The sequence below is a fragment of the Corvus cornix genome, chromosome 10 (genome assembly GCF_000738735.6).
Source record: "Corvus cornix cornix isolate S_Up_H32 chromosome 10, ASM73873v5, whole genome shotgun sequence".
NCBI lineage: Eukaryota > Metazoa > Chordata > Aves > Passeriformes > Corvidae > Corvus > Corvus cornix.
In genome coordinates, this window is record NC_046340.1 from 12972508 (window position 1) to 12997826 (window position 25319).

General features: G+C 43.1%; 1 protein-coding gene across 2 annotated transcripts in view; it reads right to left on the reverse strand.

Moving 5' to 3' along the window:
* Nucleotides 1-24375, reverse strand: part of MAP1A (microtubule associated protein 1A) — a 56226-nt gene extending 31851 nt beyond the window's left edge. The window contains exons 1-2 of one of the 2 annotated variants that reach the window (XM_039557734.1): nt 24225-24375; nt 19622-19723 (exon numbers count right to left, since the gene is read on the reverse strand). In XM_039557734.1, the coding sequence (XP_039413668.1) occupies nt 19622-19723; nt 24225-24360 (238 nt within the window). In that variant the 5' untranslated portion in view covers nt 24361-24375. Of the gene's footprint in view, nt 1-59; nt 148-19621; nt 19724-24224 lie in introns of those variants that run through there. The other variant, XM_010390880.3, reaches the window with a different exon arrangement.
* Nucleotides 24376-25319: the final 944 nt, after the last annotated feature.

Genomic DNA, 25319 nt, shown 5'->3' on the forward strand with positions numbered 1-25319 from the left:
ACCGCCCTGGCACCCTTCGCTGCTCGCCCCAGGCCGGTGGGGAAGGAAGATGCACCTACCATCCTGGCCGGGGAGCGACGCCGACCGGCTGCCCGGAGCGCGGAGGATGCGCCGGCACGGCCCGGGCTGCGGCGAGCGGCTGCCGTGTCACGGTGGCGGGGAGGAGCCGCCGCGCCCCCACCCCCGTGCGCAGGGCGCTTTAACCCTCTGCGGACCGCGCAGCGCCCGCGGCGGCGGCCCCGGGCATCCCCACGGGCGGCTTTGCCTGCTCCGGTGCTCCGCGGCCAGCCCGGTGCGGCTCTGGCTCTCGATCTCCGGGCAACGGCGAGCACCGAGATCCTGTCCCGCGCTGCGAAATACCCGACACGGGTAAACCGCGGCCCGCGCTCCGAAATGCCTGACACAGGTCAAACCTCAGCCAGCACGGGTACCGGTGCTGGCTGAACACTTTTCCCAGCGCTCTCAGGCCACTCCTCACGGGCTCCCGAGGAGTGCTCCCCATCCCACCGTGGGCGCCTTCGCCTTATGCGTCTCAAACTGAAACCTCACGTCGGACTCCAGCTGCAGAGCAGCTCCTCCAGTTAAAGACAAGCGACACGAACCACTCCACCCAGCTCCAGCTACCCAGTCGGGGACAGATGTGCCTGGCACCACACACCAGCGCCCGGCTGCTCACGCACAGAGATGGGTCAGCGGTGAGCTCGGACCACACTGGACAGACAGTGGACGCGAATGAGTGACGCAAGAATGGCAGGTATTCGACCTCTGGAGACCTATTTCCAGCATTTTTCAGATAAATGTTAACATTGTTTTCTGAGAACCTTGCAACTTGTCTCATAATCAGCACCTGCTCCAAGGCACTTGCAAAGAATTGTGCCTCCTTGTTTCTGCTCTGCTGGGCTCAAGCATCCCAGTCCAGCACTGGAATACAGAGATTACTCCATGGTGTGCTAGTTGGAAGCAGTGGTTTTTTCCCCCCACAGCAAGAACTGAAACCACTCTCACTGCCCTGTTTGCCTTACACATGATGCTGGCTTACTTCTAGATTCCAGAATTAACTGTGAAAGCTGGAGATGTCCTGCCTGCCCCACAGCAGGTCTCCCTCTCAGTGATTTTAGGACTGTCTGACACAATGGAATGCTCAGAAATAAAAATATCACAGAATTTTAAGTTTTAGAAGTTAAAAAAAACCTAAACCAGAACCTTCTCTTCTGTAGCTTTCAGATGATGTCAATCATTGGCAAATATCTGTGAACCTGAGAAAAAAAAATCAATGCACTAGATCAAACATCTTAGATTTCTGTATGTTTTGGACAGGTAACATAGACACATCTTAACATCCTATTTTAAAAGACCAAAGGTTAAAACATTCTCAAAGGACAAAGTATGGAAAAAATAGCTCCATGCTATGAGTCCCCTGTGCACCACAGTGGACATTGTTTGAAACAGAGGGGGTCATTATCACTACCCATTATACTTATTATCCCACTATTACCAATAAAACACAAGCTGGAGAGTTTTGCATAGTCAACATGACTAAGGAGTTAGAAGTAAAGAGCCAAGTAAGCAGGTGGGGATGCAGATGACTGCAAACCAAACGTGCAGTCCACTTTTACAGCTTAAAGATGCACAAGGTGAGCAAAGGATACCACCTTAAAGGCGCTGTTCTGCAGCAGTGCTGATGACAAAGCAGGAGGATGTATTTGCTATTACTGCTTCACATAAACTAGGCTTCTTAATATTTAAGTTAAGATCATCCACTGTAAGAACTGCCCAGCTGGGTAGCCCAGGGACAATTTCATCCCTTGGGCAGTTCTTCAGGTCTTTCCTAATAAACCCACAACACTGAGACATGTCTGGCACTTAAGAGAGCAGTGCCAATGGTGCAGGAGGGAAGGGAGGGGTTACATAATCTGAGTCTAGAACTGACCCACGCTGGAAATTGCACTGCCATTAGTCGATTTTTCAGAGCACTCCAGAACGGCAGCTCTGACTGCAGACACAGGAAGGGCGTACACCCCAGGCCATTTTACACGGGGACACACAACTCTGCAAGCCCTTTCCTTTTCTACACCCACTACAACAGTGATCAAATTTAGCCCCTAGCAGGATATTCAGAGCAGCAAGATCTCCTTCTGTATTGATTTTTTTAATATTGATATATTCTATTTCAAGCAGCAAAATTAGATTTTTCTGTCTAATCAGGACATATCCTGATTAGTAATTGTTTCAAAATCCCTTCCTATTAACAGTCATGCAAGTACATTTTAAAGCATGAACTAGCCAGATGTCCTTAAGTGCATTAAAACCTTTTAAATATATAAACAGACTAATTTGTTATCTTCCATTCATGATCTTATTTTATAAGGAAACAATATTGTTTCAACAACATCAGGCTCTTTTCTTTCGCCTCAGAATACTTCTTTATAAGTCACAAAAATTCAGCATCTTCCAACTGCTATTGAGAATTTACATCAGAAATAGCTATCTCTATGAAATTAATGTCTGACGATTGGTGCATCTACTGTCTCTAGTTTCCCTCTCACTTTCTGCTCTTAGTTATGTGTTCACACCCCAGCAAACTGGAATGCATATTTTTATACTTTGCAAGTGGTTTTTGACAAAGCAAAAGTCATTTATGAGGTATGGCGGTTTTCACAAAGCACAGTTCTTGGAATATGTGTACTGCTTGACCAGCAAGACACTTCTCAAAACTGAAGAGGTTCTTAAAGCAGCTGCTGCCTTTACCATGCACCTGTTATTTAAGAGGCCTAAGAAGCCTCCTGCATGCATCTTCTTTGAGGCAGCCCTCCTGCCTTCATGTGATCAGGTAACAGTTGCAGATAATCTTTTCTTTTTAGCTTTTAAAGAAAATAACACTTAGCAAAGCCTAAAAATAGTTGACAAAAGCAAAAGGGAACTAGTAAGGAAAGCACTCACTGATCTTCAAGGCACTTCCAGTTCGTAAAAAAAGGCACTGAGCTTCTACCAGGAAGACCTAGACCTATGATCAAGAATATTTCCATTTCTTCAGTCCTTCAGGAGATTCATCTGACAGTTATGGGACCTCACAGACCAGGCACCAGGACCAGTACTGAGATGAGGCTCATTGAGGTTCAATTCCAAGCACCACTCAAACATGAAAGTTTAAAAACACTATTATTCTCTGATGCAAGGATAGATTTATTTCAGGTATTGAATTAGAAAAGAGACAGGGAACTTTTCCCTACTTACGCTAAAAAAACCTCAAACCACTTTTTTCCATTTTGTCAAACTGACAACTATGATTTGAAACAAAGATCCTGTCTTTGGGCTATTCCCTGTCCACAGGGCTTTGAAAAGGCCACAAAGCCTCCTGGGATGTTAGGCGTAATTCCTTTCTGACTCGGATATGGAATTAAACATGGATAAACTGTTAAAAATGTGAACACTTATTTCATCACTACACACCTGAGCCAGTATCACACTGACAGGAATGTTCTGGATCGTAAATAGTAAAAAGCTATAGACAGGGTCTTCCTCTAGGCCAGCATAAATATAAGAAGTCAGTTCTTAAAATGTTTTCCTGTTATTTTCAAATGTTAGGGTGGATCCAGGGTCACATCTCCATTTTTTTCTCTACTATGGTGTTTAAAACAGTTTTATATAAGTGAAGGCTGTGTGTTTTTATGAAGTATGACATCTCAAAAACTCCAGCTAAAGCATAAGACTTACAATGAGTCTAAAGGTCATGCTTCTCTGAACAAACACTCCAAACTGCCTACCATCTTAAGCTCAAAAACATCTGATTGTCTTAAAAACTCTAGGCCAAAGGCTTTAAGAAAAGAGATTCTAATGAAGAATATACTATTTTCTGAAAGCCTTGGGACAAAGAATAACCATGGCCTGACCCAGACACAGCCCAGTCATTAATTTGAGTAAAATATATTTATTTCCCCACACCTCTGTGTGAAAAGCAGAGTTCTGAGTGCACAGAACTCTGACCTCTCCATTAGCTCTGCATCCCAGCTTCCAAGCTCTCACTGCACAAGGCTATCACAGCATGTGCAAGAGCAGAGGCATTAAACTCTCCCCACAGCACAGTGGACAGAAAAAAACTGCCAAGAAGCACAAGGATTTGTTTGCATTTGTCCTCTTGGAAGATTTCTTTGCTTTGACTATCCAGTTACTGACTTTGGCAGGCTATCTGCTTTCAAACAAACAAACTGATGACTTTTTCAAGTCTTTGGCAAATCACTTCTAAAATCCTCTTAACTATCTTCATTTCTGTCTAGGTACAGCAATTTTTACTCTTTTCTATGGGCTTTACTAGGATGTATTTAAAGGATACTCATTTTTGCTGAATACTGCATCTTTCTCTGCAACTGTTTAATGAGTCTTCCTATCTCCTTTCTTATTTACAGGTATTTATATCTCTTTAATCTGTATGGTTGCTTAAATTCTGACCAAAGAGGTATTTCTCACTTTTTTCAAGTTTTCTTATTTTTAAATAACCATTTCTGAAATGCAGTGACAACTCTTTGGTTATTGGTATAGTTCTATTTAAAGGAACCTTTGATCCCTAAAGTATTTAATTCTTTCATGTAATTTTGCAGGCACAGTTATATATTATTATTATTATTGTTATCTATAACAATACAGTTACATATTTAGGCTTCTCTTCCTTAATTTGAGAATGATGTTTTCACCTTTCTGATGCTTCTGGGCCTAAGGAGTAATTATTATCTGAGCTATTGAGAATTAGCGGCCCTAATGTGGAATTTTTACAAGTTTAAAGGTGGAGAGCCCAAGTCATCCATTCCGTTTAGTTTTATATCATTTTCTTCTCCAAGTAAGGTTTTACTTTTGTGGTAATAGCATCCCTAGTGCAGACCCAGAGAGACTGTCAGCACCTGCTACCAGCCTCTTTTCCAATTCCTACTTTAAACAAATTCATGAACCCTGTGAGTTTTCAGTAGCAACATTCCGGTCCTTCTTGCCCCAGAAAAGAAGGTTTTAAAAATGGTGATCCTAATTTAACTCAGCAACTGCAAACCTTTAGGGAAAACGATGGAAGATGACCTGTCTAGAACTCTCGGTGGAAAGGATAAAGAGGTTTATAAATCAAGGCTGTAAAACTAGAGCAAACACAAGCAGTACTAAAAGGCCAGAAAGAATGTGAAAAGAGGGACTGAGGCAAATACCGGAGCACAGTGAGAACAGCAGTGTGTTCCTGTATGAGTGCAGCACGGCTCCTTAGCACCCAGAAGGATGGCAGAGAGGGAGGGGGACCAGGATCAAATCCCAGTGATTTCTTAGTGACAGTGGGACAAAACCCTAGTGTTTTCCTAATTACTCTGAGTTCAAGGATAGACTTCTCCAAAAGCATTTCCAAGAAGCAGGATACATCTACCATGCCTTCTGCCAGTGTTGGAGCTGGCTGTACTTCTCAGCAGCCAGCTGGGCCAGCACCAGCACATGAAGGCACCCATAGACACAGCAAAACTTCCTACATTTCCCATCAGACAAGAGAGCAAAGGAGAAGGGACAAGCCAGATCCGTCACTGAAAGTAAGAAAGAAATGCAACCAAGGCAATGTGAGAGAAGCTACATGAGCCAAATCCTGGTGCAAGATCCCTCTTCATGCAGAGGGGATTTTTTCCTTCCAAACTGCCTCAGATCACATTCTTGCTCTGAACCAGACAGTAACCTGTTGTAAAAGGTACCAGCTGCCCCAAAAATGGATTCCTGGGAACCTGCTCTTTTAACTGTTTTCAAGGCCTGGACAGGGGCACAAAGGCTGCTAACACCCTTATGGAGAACAGCATCAGTCCAGAGGCACCAATTCAGCAGGTACCCTGCCTGTTATTAAGGTAGCAAATGCCATGATGCTCTACAGACAGGGAGCTGGTAGGACAGCTCTGACAAAAATCACAGCAGGATCCTAAGAGAGAGACAACAGGCATCAGTGGCAAAAATGAGGATGTTGCAAATGGCAGGCAGGAGCTAAGCCTGGCAGAGAAACCAAAAGGAAGGTTGGAGAGAGGATAGAATAGAATTTAGAACTGGCAGTGGCACAAGTAAAATTGCCAAGACAACATACAGTTGGGAAGGTTGACAACACTCTGGATATACTTCCATGTTTATATGGCTGTAACATTGACTGGAGATGACTTGCTTAAAAAGAGGTACATTTTTATTAACCCATACCAGGGGTTAATGAAACCATCAGAGGTGCTTCGTTTTTTTGTGTAACATATAGAATTGGAAACCGAGATGTTGACATGCAGACACTTTTATGTAAGCAATGCAAAACAGTTCTGCCACATTTTGTGAGGCTGCAGAACCCATTACCTGTCAGGTTCAGGCAGATTTAACAGGCATTGTTTGGAGGCTTCTCTCACAATGGATCCAGGTTTGAAGACAAGCTAAAAATTATAGGAAAAACTAACAGTGACATGATCTAGTTACTACTACATGCAAAGATACCACAGAAATAACCATACGCTATGATTACAGAACAGAAATTGCTCTTTCAGGCATATTTTAAATTTAAAGAGATAAAACATTAGTCCCTGCAAACCAGTTCTAGTAAATTGTGTGCATATTTGGGATGTCATGGTTTCTAGACACTTTCTGCTTATAAGATCTGCTTAGTCAAGAAAAAGAAAAAGTAAGAGAAATATGCAAATGTTCTTTAGACATGGATCAAACAGGACATCCATTTCAGGCACTATTCCCTCCTGGGTTTATGCTCTCCTGTATGATAAGACCAGCACTGCAGCACATGCTTTCCTGCAAAGATCTTGCTCAGATGAAACAAGAGAGGGAAAACAAAAAAGGGGTGGGGGTGTGGTGAGAGGAGGAAGGGAAATCAATAATCACTTTGAATTATTCATCCCCATGAAATAGGAATAAGAATGCAAGCAAATGCCATCTTTAGAACAGTGATCCCAGGAGAATTTTCTTTATAGAAGTCTGTCTACTGCAGGTTTTTTCTACAGAATCATTAGTACTCACAAAAATTTCAGAGGCAAAGTAGGATTAGGTCAAACCCAAACCATTCACTTACCTGAAGGCACATAACATTGTAAATAATCATTGCAAATTTCTGCAATAGCTACTGTCAAAGTGAAGGCAGACAAAATCCAGAATAGGCCTCGGTGTACAAAAATGAATAAAACACTGAGATCAGGTCATCTGAAAGAAATATATGTCCTTGTCCTATTGTGTTGTTCAGAAATCTTTTTCCTTTTTTTTTTAAAAGCATCAGAAATTTAAGTCTCATCTAACTCAACCATCCTAAAAAGTTCCACAGATAAGGACCAGCATCACTGGAGCAAACCCCACTGTTTAAAACCAATTCAAAATGTATTCCATCAAAGCAATTTAACAAAGGCCTGAGAAATCAAAATCACTGAGTTATTCCCAAGCTACTACCTTAAGGACAGCCCAGACTTAGTCTTTCTTTTTTAAAAGGTAACAAAGAAAAAAAAAATCATTCACACCTACAAGGACACAAAGTACTAAAGAAAACAAAACAAAATATTCTTGGTTTACATTGTGTCCTGAAGAAAGGTCCAACCATACCCCAATGATCTTATCATTATTTTCCTTTTCTATCAAATTCAAGGGTAAATCTTCCTTCAAGGTCCATTCAAACAGATCTTGACCCCTTGAATATTCTATATGACAGACAGTACAGCAGGACTGGTTCAGCTCAATGCACTCCCTCCTCTGTTCTTGAAGGATAAGAAAGATTATTCCAGGATAAACCCAGTTATTCTTTGCCTCCATATACACTTCAAGATTTTGAATTCCATTAACTGCCAGCAACATTTAATCACAGCATCTGGTTTTAGAAGCAAGAGTAACAATTTAGTAAGGCAAGTTCTAACTTTAGAAATGCAACTGGTGAATTCACAACTGGGGCGATTTCAACTCTAGGAGTTTTGAGCTAAGAAACTCGCAAAATTGCCAAGTTAATTATCTGTGGAAACCAAATGCAAAAAAACACAGGAAAAACCTCACCAAACATTATTTTTTGCTCTGTTTTGTATAAGGACTAATTCTGAGTAGAAAATAACTATATTGGTTTATTTCTAGTTGAATAATTATATCAGAACAGTCTGGTTTGTGAAGACTTACTCTCAAATAAGCATGCCTGCATCAGGAGTTCCCCCACTAGCATGTTACTGACAGCTTTGCTAGCAGCTCCCACACACACCAGACCTAAGCGATGACAGGAGAAAAAGCAGGTGGATCACAGCAGTGACCTGTACTGGCTTGGCTTTCCAGCAGTGTCCCACCACCACCCCTGCAGCAGAGGAGCCCCACACACAACACCTATGGCAGATAACGCATTCTCCACTATTTACCACCATGACAGAAGGAATTCTTGGCTGGGCTGACTACTTTCCCTTAATGAACACATGTGCCTCTGTTTAGGCCCAGTTCTCTTCATAAATGACTTGGACATATGACTCAAAGGGATACCAAGTAAGTTTGCCAGTTATACTACATTAAGAGCAGCTATTGCCTCCCTCAAAGGCAGAAGGCAGACAAGTCTTACAGAGAGGCCTTGACAATTCAGAGAGTTGGGGAATCACCAACCGTATGAAGTTTGAGGACAGGTGTTGGATTCTAAACCTGGAATGGGGCAACCCTGGATGTATGGACAGACTGGGGAATGAGAGGCTGGAGAGCAGCATTGTGAGAAGGGACCTGCGAGTCCTGGTTGATGGCAAATTGAATATGTCAGCAGTGCCCTGGCAGCCAGGATGGCCAACAGCATCCGGGGGGGCATCAGGCACAGCATCGCCGGCTGGGTGAGGGACGTGATTGTCCTGCTCTGCTCTGCACTGCTGCGGCCTCACCTCAAGTCCTGGAGGCAGTTTAGGGTGTCACAATACAAGAATGATCTGGAGCTATTAGAGAGCATCCAAAGGAGAGCAACAGAGATGGTAAAAAGTCTAGGTGAGAAGCCATCCTGAGGTCAAACCTCACCAGGGTCTGCAGCTTCCTCATGAAGGGCAGCACCGATCTCTGCTCTCCGTGACAGGACCTGAGGGATGGGCTGGAGCTGTGTCAGTGGAGGTTTAGGCTGGGTACTAGCAAAAGGTTCTTCCCACAGAGGGTGGTCAGGCACTGGAACAGGCTCCCCAGGGCAGTGGTCACAGTCCCAACGCTGCCACAGCTCAAGGAGTGTTTAGACAACAATCTCAAGCATATGGTGGGATTTTGGGGTGCCCTGTGCACAGGTTGGACTTGATGATCTTTGTAGGTCCATTCCAACTCAGGATATTCTATGATTCTATGATAATTACCTATGGTTTATAACAGACCCGTCATATGTTCACATAAAAAAACCACCTTACCTAAAAAAGTCTACATAACACAAAAATCCTAGCACCTCCCCAAAAAACCCACAAGCAATAGCTAAAACACGCATTTGGTTTAAAATGAAAATAGGAACTATCTTCAGGTAGTGACTTCATTTTCTTTGCAGTGTTCGTAGTATTCCAAAGCTCAAACTCAGGAACTGACCCATTTGTTCCACTACTGCTTCATACAGACCAGCAGGATAAAGCAAAAAGTAAAAAGAAATTACAGGTGGATTAGGGAACTGGTATGGGTCCTCTGCAGTAACACATGTCCTGGCAAGAAACCAGGAGAAGCTGATTGCCTGTCTACACAATCCCCCAAAGTTTCCAAATCAACTGGCAAGGCATTCCACTATACAGAACAGAATGAAAACAAGTTGGTACTTCAGAAGAAAGATTCCTCTAGACCCGAGCCATTAACGATCCCCATTAACTCCACTTCAGAATTCCTGATTTTCTAGCACAAAGACTACTATGATTTCTTAATATCAAACAGAAAGCATGTCATCTCAGATTATCCAAGAAAGAAACAACATCAGATCAGGAGGGGAAAATGATGCCTCAAGTCTGCAACTTAAGTTCTTACAGAGGGAGGAGAGAGGTGTATGTTCCAGCAATGCCATAGTTAACAGAGCAAGGCAAAATCCTGTAACTGAGCCAGTCAGACTGAGGGACATCTGTTTTCTAAGAAGGTAGGAATTATGGCATTAAAATTACAATAGCACATGACAACAATTAATCTTGGGGCAAAGTAGGATTAACATGTTCCATCCACACTGTTTTTCTACTTTTCAGAATCTGGACCTAGTGGAAGAATTTATTTCCCAAAATAGCAGCTCAGATTCTAGATGAGATCACTGCAGTTCTGTTTGGACCCATTGCCTGCACAGGTGAAGCAGAGCAGCAGCCTTGTCCTCCTTGACCAAGGGCCTGCCACAATCACCAGGGTATACAAGCACCTAGTGCTGATTGCATGGCCTGTTTCTCTGGCACCTGGCCCACAAATGCCACCCATTACTCTGTGCTGGAACAGTAAGATAGGGCACATTTGCTGGCTGTGAGTGGCTTTCCACCCCACAAAGCCACCGTGGGAAGTGCAGCAGAACCTGACGGCCAAACCATGAGGTCACATACAGTAAAGGCTCAGCCCTGGTCCTCAGCCTACAAAGGATGCCACCACTGGTGCATCCAAAACCACTTACCTGAGTGCAACACCTGCGTAAACAGGAACTGAGAGCAGCTGGTCAGAGACTCACTCCTTGAGCCCACACCAATACCAGTGATTCTTTAAAAGCAAAGGAAAGGGAGCTGCACTCACAACATGGTAGAGGGAAACAGACCAAGAAATCTGTCAGAAAATTATACACAGCCGCTGAAACTCACATGTTAAAGATTATTTTCCTGCTTAATCCTGCTTCCCCTTTGCTCATCATATTTATCTTAGCAAGGTCCAGTTGACTAGGAGTAGAAAAGCCTACTCTAAGCCACTGCTCCTGGGCACACTAGAGAAAAGTGGACAGAACCAGAGTGAAATAATAAATAATGATACCCATCATATTTATAAGGCTTTCCTTCCAAAATCTGGACGTGACTGATACCAGAATTCCAGCAACATTAAAAAAAAAAAAAAAAAATCACCAAAAGCTTGTATTAACTTGTACTAAGTATCTCTAGTTCCAACACCTCTGCTAAACATGGAATAATGTGAAGACTTCAAAAGCAGCATGTATTAGAACTTCTCTTATTTAGGTCTCTACTCTGTTGCTGCAGTTGCCATGCTTACAATGCACATGGCCACCAAGAGAATGCTGCCTTTGACAAACTAAAGAAATGTCACTGCAACACAAAAAATATAAAACCAAACCCACAAATACCAGCAACCCTCCTTCCCCCCACAATATTCTGTGTGCAGCTACTGGGATGGACAACATGAAATAGCTGCCAGAGCACAGTTTGAAGAACTGTTCTGCATCACACAGATCATCCATAAAATGTTATCCAATGACTGACAGCTGCTAACATTGTAAGATGGAGAAAATGGTGTCTTCAACAGCCTTTGCTGGTTTTCTGCTGCTATTCGGTGGAAGCACATCCTCTTCCCACCCCTCCCCCTGCTTCTTTTTCCTTAACTGGTTCACTCAGTACTTTTGAACCGTTCTTATTTTTAAAAAAACCAACATAGATAGGGAGGGACCTGTAAGGGGGAAAGGACAATCAATTTGGCTTGATAGACCACTGATCTGAACTAGTAAGTCATTTCCTTTGATCTTACTTGCTTTTTAAAAGCTTAACAGAATCTTCCCCATAGTTCTCAGCAAAGGAGCTTAACAGAAGGAGAGCAGCTGAGAAAAAATGGTTCTTTTATAGGAATGATGCTTTCCATGAGTATATCCTGTATGATTCATTGAAGCCTCAGCAATTTCAAATGTACAACAAGTGTGTATAAAAATGTGAGTTGCAGAGGGTGAATTTAAAACTTACATTAATTTTAGGGCCCTTTCAGTCAGTTACAATGTTTGGGCAGAACAGCACAAGAGTAAGAAACTGATGTTTGCTGAGCCTCTGCTGAGCTGAAGTTCAAAATAGTTCACTGGGGCTTTGGTTTCTTATTTTCACACCGTAGCCTTTTGGGTGTCACAGTGAGAACCTCAAAACACATGGCAGGATCAAAGGAACCATTTGAAATACAACAGGCAAACAGAGATGAAGACTGACAACTCCCTGGCCTGCCAAAGCAGCGTCAGTATGCTGGCATCAGACACATGAAATGCAGCCCATCTTCCCATCTATGCATGGGAAGCATCATTCCTATGAAAGAATCCATTTTTCACAGCTGCTCTGGTTCTGTTAAGCTCCTCTGCTGAATATTGAGGGGAAAATTCTGTTCAGCTTCTTACAAGCAAAGAGAACTCTGAGGATGTGTAATGTCCAGACAAGCTCTCTTAGCACAAAAACAGAAACATGTAAGACCATATGTAAGACCATATATAAAAATGCTTCTTTTACCAACTTGAGCAGATGCTTTAATGCTATCTCGTTTTAAAACTAAGCTCTGCAGGTCAAATAGAGCCAGAAACATTCAGTAAATATTTCTGTTCTGTAGTTGAAAGAAATTGAAATATATTTTAGAGACAATGAAATTTTCACAGCAACAGTGGTGGGAGATTGCAGCATTCAGACCAAGCCTATGCAAAAGATAATTTCTGTACAAGATCTAAGATTGACTAAGCTCTCAGCTTCCAATCTGAGCTCCACTACTCTGGCATTTAAGTCCTAGGAGACTGGAAAACCCATCAGCAGTAAAGATTCAAACAGAATACTAAATTAATGTCAATCAGTATGGCTTTACAGAAAAGATGACCTTCCTTCTTAATAAAAACCAAATAAGCTTGTCAAAATCTCAAAGGTTGTCTTGATATAGTGCAATCATTATTTCATAAGTCACGTCATATAAGCCTACACCATGACTCGTGCTGCTCACTGTATTCATAGACTACAGGAAAAGGAGGAAAGGAGACTGGTGGCAAAGCTTATGGATGGTACCAAGTATGGCTGTAGATGAACCGCCAGGGAAGCTTCACAATGCTGAGTTTCATTTGCCCTTTTATTTATCAGTATAATTCACACAAAATTACACTAACTATTGCTAACCAGAGCTAACTGTTACCACTGGGGTATCTTGAGGTTATGATAACCTTGGTTCTATTCAGGAGTCAGCTCACTGCTCAGCAGCAGTCAGAAAGCAATAGATATGTCAGAAATCTGCAAAGGAAGAAAAAAAAAATCTTGTGCCACTGTGTAAATGCATAGCTCTACCCCACTTTGAACACTACACACTTCTGTTCCCAGCATCCCAAAGAGGTAGATCTGGAAGGCATTAATAAAAAATATAAAATGAAAGGTCTGGAATAGTTTCCATATAAGAAACCATTAGGTAAGTCTGGCCTCTGCAATCTGGAGAAATCATGTGAAGGGAAATATGCCAGACCTGTAACACAACCAGATTGGACAGAATTGCCCAATATAGGGAGGTATATCAAAATGAGACCAGACAGGAATAAGAATCCAAGCAAATAAGATGTGGTTGCAGGTTTCTTCCTATGAGAGGTCAATGAACTGTTCTATTCCTTGCTTCCTCTACTCTTAGGGAAAAACTGAAAAACTTTGTGGAAGTTGAAAAGTGATGTTACTAAACAGATAGAAAACATGAGCAGGAAAGAGATATTAGCCAGGACAGTACAAGGAAAAAGTATTTTATGCACTCATCTTACACTCCTGCCCACGCATCCATTTTTTTGTCACTGTGCTGGCTGTACCTGTGGCTTGAGCCAGTACAACTACCCACCCTAACATACAGCAGCCTTAGAGAAGATATATTCTTACAGAACACACAAGTAACTGATTAAAGTATGTCTAACTGGTAGATCCTGGAGGTGCTTGCAAGTCCCACAGAGATATTCTTTACCAGTTATTTGGGAGAAAAATCTAAAGATGTTTGTGACAGGAATCAGCTGGAGAGAGCAATGCTTGGGATTATTGCAGCCACATGTACCAACAAGAAACATGGGCCGTGCTTACAGCCTGGGAAGCTATTTTAGTAGACTGCAATTCATGGGATCTTTGAGGTCATGCTCAGTGTGGTTACTATGAGAGTAAATACAGCCCTCAAGCACACAAGGAAGAAGCACAGAAGCTGACAAGTGCTTGCTTTTGTTGTATTTCTCTGGTCAAAAGTATGTTGGCAGACAAATGGTACAGGACAATTAATTGCTCAAGGACTAGAAATTTCAAAAGTCCAAAGAATCATTGTTGCATCTGTGGGGGAAAAAAAAAATAGTGTTAGCCACTGACTTTTTTTCTACCTGAACATGCAAATTTAGAATATAGTAGTACTTTTATTAAAGAGCTGAACAAAATCCATCACTCAATGATCTATGTTACAGAAATCTCGCTAGCAAGAGGCCACAGCTGTGGGGAACATACACTTTCACTGTAATCTAATTTTCACAAGCAATTGGTCTTTTTCCTCCTGTCTAGAACAGCTTTTGCTTGAACACACAAACTTATCATCTTTACTATCTAGAAGCTATAATTTGAATAAACAAGGCAGCTTTTTTTACTGTCATGCACTTAAGACTCACCACTGAAGACTAACTAAACAGTGCAGTAGGAAAAAGCATTCGGCACAAGCTGACGTTCCAAGACATTCCAAGTTCCACGAAGAAGTTGAATCACTTGTACAAATGAAAACATTGACCTATGGGATATTTGTTAGTGTAAAAGGAGGATCAAATGCAGACTTTGAGAGAAAGAATGTGCATGGTGGGCTTGTGCATTTGCCTTTTCTTCTTATCAGATTTGTAACTTAATACAACCTGGTTTGTGCCAGGACTAAAAGTCCCTGTCCTTTCACTGTTGCAAAGCTGAATACATAGAAGCACAGAACAGCCAAGGTTTGAAGGTGCCTCAAAAGATCATCTGGTTCAACTTCATGGGAAATGAAACATAGATTATACATCTAGCACCCTGTCCAATTACATCTTGAAAACCTTCAGTGATGGGACTCTCCCATGTCCCTGGGAGGTTTTTCCCTGTCACTGATTTTTCTCACAGTTAAAAAAAAAAAATTCTTACCTGACTTGAACACTCTCCCAATGCAACTTGCACTCATGGACCCTTGTGAAGGTAAAGCCTTCATCCTCTTTGTAGCTGCCTGTATGTTCCAGAAAGGCAGTAACACCAAATTCTTCTCCTAGTCCGAGTTAAAAGCCTTCTAGGAGTGCTCATCCAAAAGACAGATGCCTTCAGGAACTGCAACGTAACTTTGCCACATTCTCAGGGAGCTGTGGCAGATACATCTGTATCCTCAATTGGCACAAAGTGTAAAACAAAGGCATCAGTAGGATGTGAAGTATGAGTGTTAAGCTGAATATGAAAGGCTTCAGAGCCTGAAGGCCATCTGCTGACAAGGCAGCCAGTTATTCAGCTGTTACTGATGACTTTCAGTATAAAACATTATGTTTGCAAAGGAAAATGCAAGCTAATACTTGAAAATGCTTAATAGTTCTCATAATCCTTTTACAGATGCAAGAAAAGTATATAATCAATGTTTCGTTATTTCAAGAATTTGTTCCATCAAATTCAACCTGCATGGTGTTTTTAATAGCTTGATTTTCAATTATGTCTTTAGTTATTTTTAAAAAGTTTTTTGAAGGCCAACACAAAGTACAACTTGAGAGAAAAGACCACTGGGGTGGTTGTTGAGGTATTTAAAACCCCCTCTAGTCACATTGAAAGCAGCTGCTAATATTCATGGAGTTAACTGCTTTCAGAAAAAGTGGTTTACTCTGAACATCAAAATCTACAGATATCAGAAAGCATATTTCCCTTGTGCTGAGAAAGAATTATTTTGAGCATTTCACCTCACACCATGTCACTTTTTATTTGAAAGGGACATTCCCTCCTGGTTTTAAAGAACTCTTAACATCCAGTGCAAGGAGACACTGCCCATGATCTTACACTACTCTGGCAGCCAGTGGCAACTCAGAGTTGTGCAGAAATGCACCTGGGGCTGCCCTTAGCATACAGGAGGGCACACTTCCATTCATTTTTTTCTCCTCACATCACCCTTTCCTTCCTTCCTTCAGACAAATTACTAGGTTCCAGATTCCCCGAATACATCCACACTTGGTTTCTTGCTGTGCCTCCCCTCCAAAGCCTGTGAACTATGCTGTGAAGTTACCCTTACAGCATGGGTCATGTCGTCTGTGGTACTCAGAGGACAGCCAGTAAGTCAGTGTGGGAAAAAAGAAACTCAAAACCCCAATTACAAATCAACTTCCATAAGGTGCACTTAGTCTCACTTTACTATTACAAGCTCTGCCCTCAGCTTTTTTCTTCTTGGTTTGAATTTGAGGCTCATTTTCTCCTCATCATCTTTAAGCAGACTAAAAGCTTGTCTGAGGGATAACTGTGCCATCTCTGTTCCCACAGAACACTGCAGTTACATTTTAATTTCAGCTGCAAACACTATGCATTAACATCCTACAAATACAGTTTGGAAATAACTATTGTAACTGAGTGAGAAATTGCAAAGAAGAAAGTCTTGGAATATTCTGGTAGGAGACTGCTTTACTTAGCCAAATTGTATTACCAGTCTCCATCTTTTGTTTCTTGCCAGTGGTGTCGAATGTTTACTGGTTGCTACAAGTCTGTCGAGTGAGAAAACAGAAGGTCAAAGAACTACTCTGGCTTTACAGTAACTGCTGTGCTCCAGCTGGCTTCTCCCTAATCACAGACCGCAAACATCAGCCTTTAAGGGAATGATATTGTCCGATTCACGCACCTCTGAAAAGAATAGTTTTATCCTTCAGATATCCTACTCAGCATACCAGTGTGGAGGCACATGTCCCCCACACAAGCCAGACTGGGATCTTCCAAGCAGTATGGAATCAAAACAACATTAGCTGGAAGGGATTTCAGGAGAGCTCTAGTACAGCCCTCTGCTCAGAGAAGCTAGCACCAAGCTATGAATGCTAAGAGGAAAATCAGTTGCAGGCACTCTTCCCTTTGCCCACGGTAGGAACAAGAGTGTAAGTAAAGTGTAGAGCTGAGCAACAATAAAAAAGTTCTAGTTTTATGTCTGTTCATTTGGAGAATAGTGATGAACAACACCTTCACAGGGCTGTTACAGGATATACAGCAATGAATTTGCAGCAAGTTGCAGCAAAAGCTAAAAAAAAAAAAAAAAAAAAAAAAAAAAAAAAAAAAAAAAAAGAGATTCTTTACCATCAAAGCAATCAGTAAAGAATAGCTGCTCAAGCAGAAACTGCAAAGCTAAAAGAGCGTTTAAAACTGCAGCTATATTCCAGAGGGTTTTATCTGATGGTACATATGGAATGCAGACAAGATTGTTCCCAGTTTACATTTAGAGATTCTTCTAGATTGTATTCTCAGTCGTGACCTGAAATTTCTCTTGTAGCAGTCTTTCCTGCTTCCTCCCCACAAACCATGCCATAACCATAGTTTACTGCTGTCACTGAGAGAAACCTGTCTGCATGCAAGATCTACCACCATCAAGTAAATCCTGGGATTATAGCATAACTCCTCAATTTAAGCCTTTCAGCATTCAAGATACAGTCCCCTGCACAATCTTCCTGTACAGACTGTCATTATTTTCCACAGTCCCATACAGCTGCTTAACACATTTTAAATTGTAGCCATTATTCCCACACACACTCCTTTTGCCTCTGACAGATCATCTTGCTGCATTTCAGGATCCATGCTTACTGAATAAACATGAATCCAGACAAGGAAATGTGCAAGTATCTAATTTGAGGCAAAGCTGCTCTCTAGACCCCCATAATCCCAAAAGCCTTTCTCTGCCTGCCTGTTCCGGCCTTAAGTGCTGCCAAGGAGATTTATTAGAGAAATTATGTGTGCCAGCTGTACACACTTGCCACAAACCAAGTAGCCCCTACAGTAACGCCTCTGGTCCAAAGACCAATCCATGTCTGCTAGATCCCCAGGCCAGAATCTCTCACATCTTTACTGCTAAGCACATCAGAAGCAGGAGCTGCTGAGAGGCAGCTATGCTTTTCCTTTCCCAAAAAATGTACTAGAGCAAAGAGATACTGTGCTGAGCTAGCTGGAATGTATAGTCCCACAGGAAACTCTGCAGGTGTGTAATGATGGCTCTAAAGAAGAGTGGCAGCAGGACTAATACCAGGTTAAGCTGCACACCTCCAGTTCAGGACCAAGTCTCCACACACAGTTTATATCAGAACTTCTGTTTACCCATCCTTCTGTCAGTAACTTCTGCATACCAAAGTCTGGCCCCTAATTCTGTAGCCAATAGGCTTCCTCAAACAGACTTCATAGCCTCAGATTCCCCAAAGATTTTTGCTTGGTAGACTAAGTCACTCATCTATATGCTTGCTGATCTCTTTGAAGAGCTACAAGATATTTGAAAAGCAGAACTTCCCTTTGCAGCACCAATGGTGACTCTTCCCAGATAGACACTAATCCTGCCTTTTATTGTAGTTGCTGCTGTTTTGCTCAATAGGCCTGATAGTCGGTTAACAGACTTGCATTTCCCCAGATCCATCACAGAAACCTCTTAATAGATGGTTAACAGACTTGCAATTCCATCACAGAAACCTCTTCATAGACTCCCAACACATTCATCACCCTTTGCTCCTCAAGGACCACACTAGGGAAGTGAGTGGGATACATTTTGCTAACATTAATCCAGATATTTCAACTCTGACTTAGAAGAATTCTTGGGCAAATGCTGTACTCATGGCAACTTTTCAGTGCTCTAGTTTATTTGTACTATAGGCCCTGTTACAGCTGCTTCTAATTGAGACTGATCTGCAGAGTGTTTCAAATTATATGTATCATACACATTATTTTAATCCCATAAGTGTATACACACGCACACACCATCATGCAAGGACGGAGAATTTCCATCCCCATGTTAAAATGTCACAGAGAAGGTGAGACCTCTCAGTCAGTGGCACATTTGAGAAGAGTCCAGGTACTTTCTTTCACAGCTGTCCATTAGGAGAACAGCTTCCCCAACTGGAAAAATTCAGAAGCTCTGACTAGAGTGCAAAACATACAGTGAGCTATAAGATGGTCTTATATAAACCAGGTTTTGCAAGTGTCATCTGTGCTTATTATAGTAACTTATGTTACATAAAAGTATTATAATCAGAGTTCAAGCTTTTCACAAGCTAAGCAAGCACAATTTCTAATGGTTAATGTTATTCTTATATGCTCTTATTCATTGTTCTCAGGAAAGGGAGCTAGGCCTTCAAAAAGAGGAATCCAAAATGTCATTTGGCTACTCTTACACACTACTTGCAACATCTTTTGTGCATACGAAAACATATTCTAAAACCCAACAGGAAGAGATTGACAATAAATAGCTTACAAAGTAAACAATTTTGTGCCACCTGAATAAGATACAGAAGATAGATGAATTCTAACTTCTAACTCATTTAATAGGCTTTAAACCAGCACATATTTCTATTCAACTCTATTCTCAGTAGTAAGATCTGTAATTTTAAGGTAAATTCATTGCATCCATCATACTGTTAAGATTGTTTTTCTTTAGCATTCAGCTCTGCAGAATCCTGGGCAAACAAGTCACTAATTGAATCACAATCAGTTTTATTCTTTGTTGTTGGTCTGGGGTTTTTCTCCAGACCCAAAACAAGAGTTAAAAGTTAATATATATTAACCAAAAAGCTGACCTTTAACTTCAGAAGAAAACTGAGCCAGATGTCGCGTTACAAAGAGCCGCAGTTGATGATTCAGATCACAGTACAGAGTATCGATGTTCCAGGAACGAATTCCTGTCCAAAAACAAAAGAAAAAAAAAAAGAAAGAAAAAAAGTGAGCTGTCATTGTCATTATATCTACTCCAGAAACAGAAGTGGAAAAAGAGAAATGAGCAGGACACACAAGGACCAGGGATGCTCTACTAGATGAGCATACTTAGGATGGAGAAAGTCTTCAGAAGCAGAGGACCACAAGATGCTTACCTTCCATAAAATATTTCTTCCTGAAGGACATGCAGTGAGCAAGTCTCCATTTGACTTGGACTTCATGAAAGGGAAACCAACAAGAGATGAGGCCAAATGAACTACACTACCTCCTAACCAAACAAATACATTATGTTAGTTTTACATCTGCACTCTCCAGCACTGGTCACCAGTAGAGATGGACTACTTTGTGGTTATGCTACTGAAAAGCTCCGAGACATCAGCTTCTTTGCTCCTATAGCCCGTGCATCCTCCAAGTCACAAAAGCCCCCCACCCCTCCAACTTGGTCTGCCTAATCACTCCTTCAAAGACGCTGATCCCACTAAGACCCTTTGAGTCTGTTCTTTAATCTATATAATCTTTGCCAGCTAATTGCCTTCATATCACAGCAGGAAGCTGCTTCTGCTCCCAGAGCAAGTGGCACCAAGCCATACTGGGGAAGTCACCTTCAGACCTCAATGTGAGCAGGCGTACATTCTGGAGAACACCTAACACTACAGACCACAGATCTTCAGTTCCCAGTAGGGAGCAGCCTTTCCTAGATGGTGTGACTGTAGACTGTGCCACAATGAGCAAAAGCAGGATATCACTAAATCCCTACTCCAGCATCTGGTGCTGATGCCAGCTGATGTTCGGACGTTGAAGGCCAATGCTACAGACTTCTAAAGTTAACTGAAACAAGAATTTCAGCTCCGGTATTTATTGATGGAGTCCTCACTGAGAGTTCTTTCACCATCTCTCTTGCATAAAATACAAAGTTTTATTGCCTCTATTATCTGCTTTCTTTCAAGGGAACCATGTTAATTTTCCATGGAGATATCATTCCCATTTACTGCCGTTCTAGTTCTCCATGTTGTGCAACAGCTTTTGCTGGCCACTGGTGGGAGAGGATCCTCAAGGACACATGCTCCAGCCTTCTACACATACCAAGACACGGTAATCATTGCATCACACAGATCAGTGGTCTCAAGGCCTGTAGAATCTACAGCAGCTAAAAAAACCTTTGTGCTTAGTTTCTTTTTCTAGTGACAGCTGACACAGTAGAGTAATAAAGCTTATTTATCAGCTGACAGTCTGCACTACAGACTGCACAAAAAACCCTCAGTAAATCACCTGAACTTAAGGGAAAAAAGAAAAGAAGAGGAAAAAGAACCCAGAAAACCAAACTACTTACCAGCACAGTGCCTTTCAATTTGGACATGGGATATGAACAAACTAAATACATAATAAAAAGACATGGAGCAAGAAGGTGGACAAAATGTTTTCCTGTGCTATACTCCAAGAGAGCATAATTGTTTAAACAAATGTCCAATATAAGAGAATCTTAATGCAGTACTTATGAGCATTCTGACCTGGACAAGAACAAGGTGGCACTCTGCAGGGCAAATCCTGCTGACTAGCTGCTGTGTCATGGTCATCGTGTCCTACTGCAGCAATAAGTGCTATTTGAGGTACTGCTACATCCTCTAGGATGCAGAAAGAATAGATGCTCTTTCAGAGCAAGGAAAGGGAAGAGTGAAATTATCTTACTTGTTCTCATACTTGCAACAATTTATTCAACTTTTTTTTCCCTACAGATAGTCTGAGTTTACTCAAAATCTCTCTCAATTTGCCCCAATTCCAATTTATCACTCCATGGCACATGAGCCAGAACATTGTCCTTGCTGATTAGAATCCTCTACCATGAGAGTGCAGACTATACCACAATAAGGGTTTCTAAACATTCAAGCTCTTTGCACATGCAAAGGCTAGCCATGTGACTCATCAGTTTTCCATCTCATTCTTTATGCCCTTGTGAATGTTTTATTTCCTGCTGAGGTAATTGGCTTAAAAGATTTGGCATTTCTCTCCAATACCAGACCTAGGCTTCCGGATATTGTTGCAAAATTGGACAAAAGTAACACAGGAACAGAAAAATAAGACTAGCATTTATTAGACAGTATTTTGGAAAAGTGTTGTTCAGATATCCCACAGATTCCCAATGTCACAGCCTACAAAGCTCTACACCTGGAAATGAGCATGTTTCTAGAATGTTGTGTAGCCACTATTGCATTCTCCTGAACCAAGGTTTAGAAAGAAGTCTGGGAAAACATACTTCTTATATCAGTCAGGGCAAGAGATTTATCAACTGAAAAAAATATCTTTGGTTGTTTTTTGGTTGGTTGGGGTTTTTTGTTGGGTTTTTTCGTTGATTTTGTTCTTTGCTTTTTTTTTTTTTTTTTTTTGTGTAGACAGGGTGCCACAGCCAACAGAACAGATACAAAACAAACCCCAGCTTTCATCCTCTGTATTCACTGCTCAGCAGCCTGTTCTACCCTCACGTGAGCCCTCTTCAGCAGCTAACACTTAAGTGGGAATCATAATCTCCACATTTCCTGAACTCCCTGAATCAAGAGTACAACTGTCTACAACATCATAATATGCTGACTATTGACAGGTCTCAAGATTGCTGTCATTTTAACTATTCTCATTTTTCCTATCTATCTTTCAATTTGCAAATATTGGTCCATTTTAAGAAGAGGTCATTCTCCCATTTCATAGTGGGGAAAACTAACTTCCTGGAGGTCCTACTCCATGTAAGTGACAGAGGAAAGACCGAAATCCAGGTTTCCAACTCCCTGAATGATTCACTTCTACTGTCAGTAACTCACTAATACCACTGAAATGGCTCCCCCTCATGCAAATGAAAGAAGTGTTTAGATTTGGCAGAATTTCAGCTGGTTTCTAGTCAGAGAAGGCCAACTGTAGAACTTATTTCTACTGTGGCAGTTAAAATTTGTTACAAACAACATGTTTTTCCTCTGCAGTGGGAATTCTCAGGTTACTGGCATATGACTGCAGAACCAGAGTGAAATCCATTTGTTCACAGTCTGATCTGTCACCATTTCAAAGATTCAGAGAATGGATAAGGATGTAGGTTGGCACATTAGTTCAGTGAAGTGCCAAGTGAAGATGAGCACCCTGCTGTGCAGGAAGCAGAAGTGGCCCCTTCAAAGAAGATCTTTCAGAGGCCAGATGGTCATAATCAGATCTACCACTCCTGACTAAAGCCATCCCTTGGAAAAGGGAAGGAAACACTCCTCATGAAGAAGCTGATAAGTGACCTGCCAACAGAGGAAGCTGGAAAAGATGCTGAAGAGAAGAAATTGGACAATATTTGACATTTTTACACCCACCCCTTCTTAAATTGCACTGTCCATCTGTTCTTCAGTACTGCTGATGCTTGAGAAGAAAACAGTCACAGAATTATCTCTGAATAATACAGTTTGGCCAACAGTTATGACTGTTATCCCTGACATATTTCAAATCAATGTGCCTTGGAAATGGGGGGCTGAGGGGAGGAGTGAATGCAGAGTCAGAAGGCTGTTACTTTATTTGTCAAAGGTGTACCAACTGCTTATTAGAAGAGGGATTCCCTTTAAGGTTCTGATGTAGTTCATCAGCCCTCCTTTGCCTTTTTGTCATAAACTATCAGAAACTGCCACAAAGGAAGAACTATCATCTCACCACCTCCTTTCCCCTTACTTCTAAACCACACTGCATCTAATATACAAAGACTAATTCATTGCCAAGGCCTCTGGGTGTTACTAAAATACAGGTAACAGAGGAGAAAAATGTTATGGCAGGCCTATCCTACATTGTGCCATTCCTGAAGCAGTTCACTGTGCAGCTTGTCCTCTCTCACTCTGGTCCACGCAGTTGCTCTATAGACAGGGAGAGGCCATACCACAGCAGCCCCCTGTTCACAGCCATCCCTAGGACCACAATGAACAGTCCAGCAAGACAATTCCTCCAACAAGACAGAATTTTGGGGTAAGATGGAAATACGATGTAATCTACCAACCCACTAATAAAATAAAGACTGAGGGGAAAGAGAACCATGAAATATCTTCAAGCTTTAAGACGTTCGAAAACTGCGTTAACTGCATGTCACAAATGCACATAAAGCAATGATAGAGGAGAAAAAAATCCGTATGCCGCCCGACGCCGCAGAGAGCGGCCCCGCACTGCGCCGGCGATTCGAGCCCCGCCCGGCCCCGCGGGGCCTCGCCCTCCACCCCGCGGGCCCGACAGCGTCTCGACCCTCCCCGCAGCCACCGCCCGCGGGCCTCCGCCGCCGCCCCTCAGGGACGAGTGGGATGAAGCCCTGCGGCGAGACCGCGGTGCCGCAGGGCGGGGAGGGCACCGGCAGCTCCGCCTCGTCCCAGGCGGCGGCAGGGAGGACGCGCCAGGCGCGCAGCCCCACGGCGCTCAGGGGCAGGGATCGCGTCCGTCTCGCCCGGGATGCTCCGCCGCGACCCCGCTCCTCACCGCGCTCCAGGGCGCCGCGCAGCGCGCCCCGCTCCGGCTCCGTCCCGATCTCCCCGATCACGGCGAGCAGCGCGTGCCGCCGACCGCCCGGCGGCGCCGCCGTGTCCATAGCGACCGGCCCAGCCGCCGTCTCCATGGCAACGCCGCGGCCGCTGCTGCAGCGCGCGGTCACTGGCGCGCGGTCTTAAAGGGCCCCGAGTCCCCCCCTGATTGGCCGAGCGGGCACGTGGTCCTGCGCTACTGCGGGGAGAGGGCGCGGCCTGCGGCCCCGGGCCCCGCCCGCGGACCCCGCGCCCCTCAGCGCCCACGGGCCCGCCCCCCGAGCCCGCCCCACCCTCAGGCTGTCCCGCCCCGGGCCCCGGGCCCCCGCACGGCGCCGGCTGCGGAGAGCCTCTCGGTCCGGACCCGCCGCACTCGGGCTACCGGCTCGAGGCAGGTTGTGCCGGCACGGCGGCTGCCGGGGAGTTCCCGCCGGCGCTGGGGCGCGGAGTCTGAGTTCCTTCCGTCAAGGTGGGCAGAGCGGTACAGCGACCAGCTCGGATGCTCAAAACCGTGAGCGGGGCTCAGACCTTTGAAAGAACAATCAGGGGGCAAAGAGGTGTTGGTTTATAGTTTAGTTTAGAATTTAGTTACTTAAATACAGAAATCCACGGAGATTTTTAAATGCTTGGTGTTGAGTTGTTGCGATACCCATAATAAAGCCATGAAGACAGCAGTTCTAAAGACTCCAAGGCTTGGCAGTGTCATTCGCCTTCCTTATCTCTCCTCTGTCGCTTGGCACTGAGCAGATCCCTTCCTGGTGGTTCTTCCTTCTGTTCAGTTAAAAGCAGGTCTCCAGCAATAAAGTGATGGTCTCCAGCAATAAGTCATGGGATTTCCTGTATTCCAGATACATGAGATACGAGGACAATCTGAACTTTGCTAGCTTCCAGTGCAAAGCTGATGTGAGCTGTTCATGGCTGTACTGGCAGGCCATGGTGTATGCAGGAGTTCTTACTGTCTGGGGTGACCAGAGAGGCCCTAACTTTGGGCACAAGTCCTTGTTGCTCACAGTTCTGGCCAGCCACAGCTCCAAAGCAGTTCAATGCAGATGGC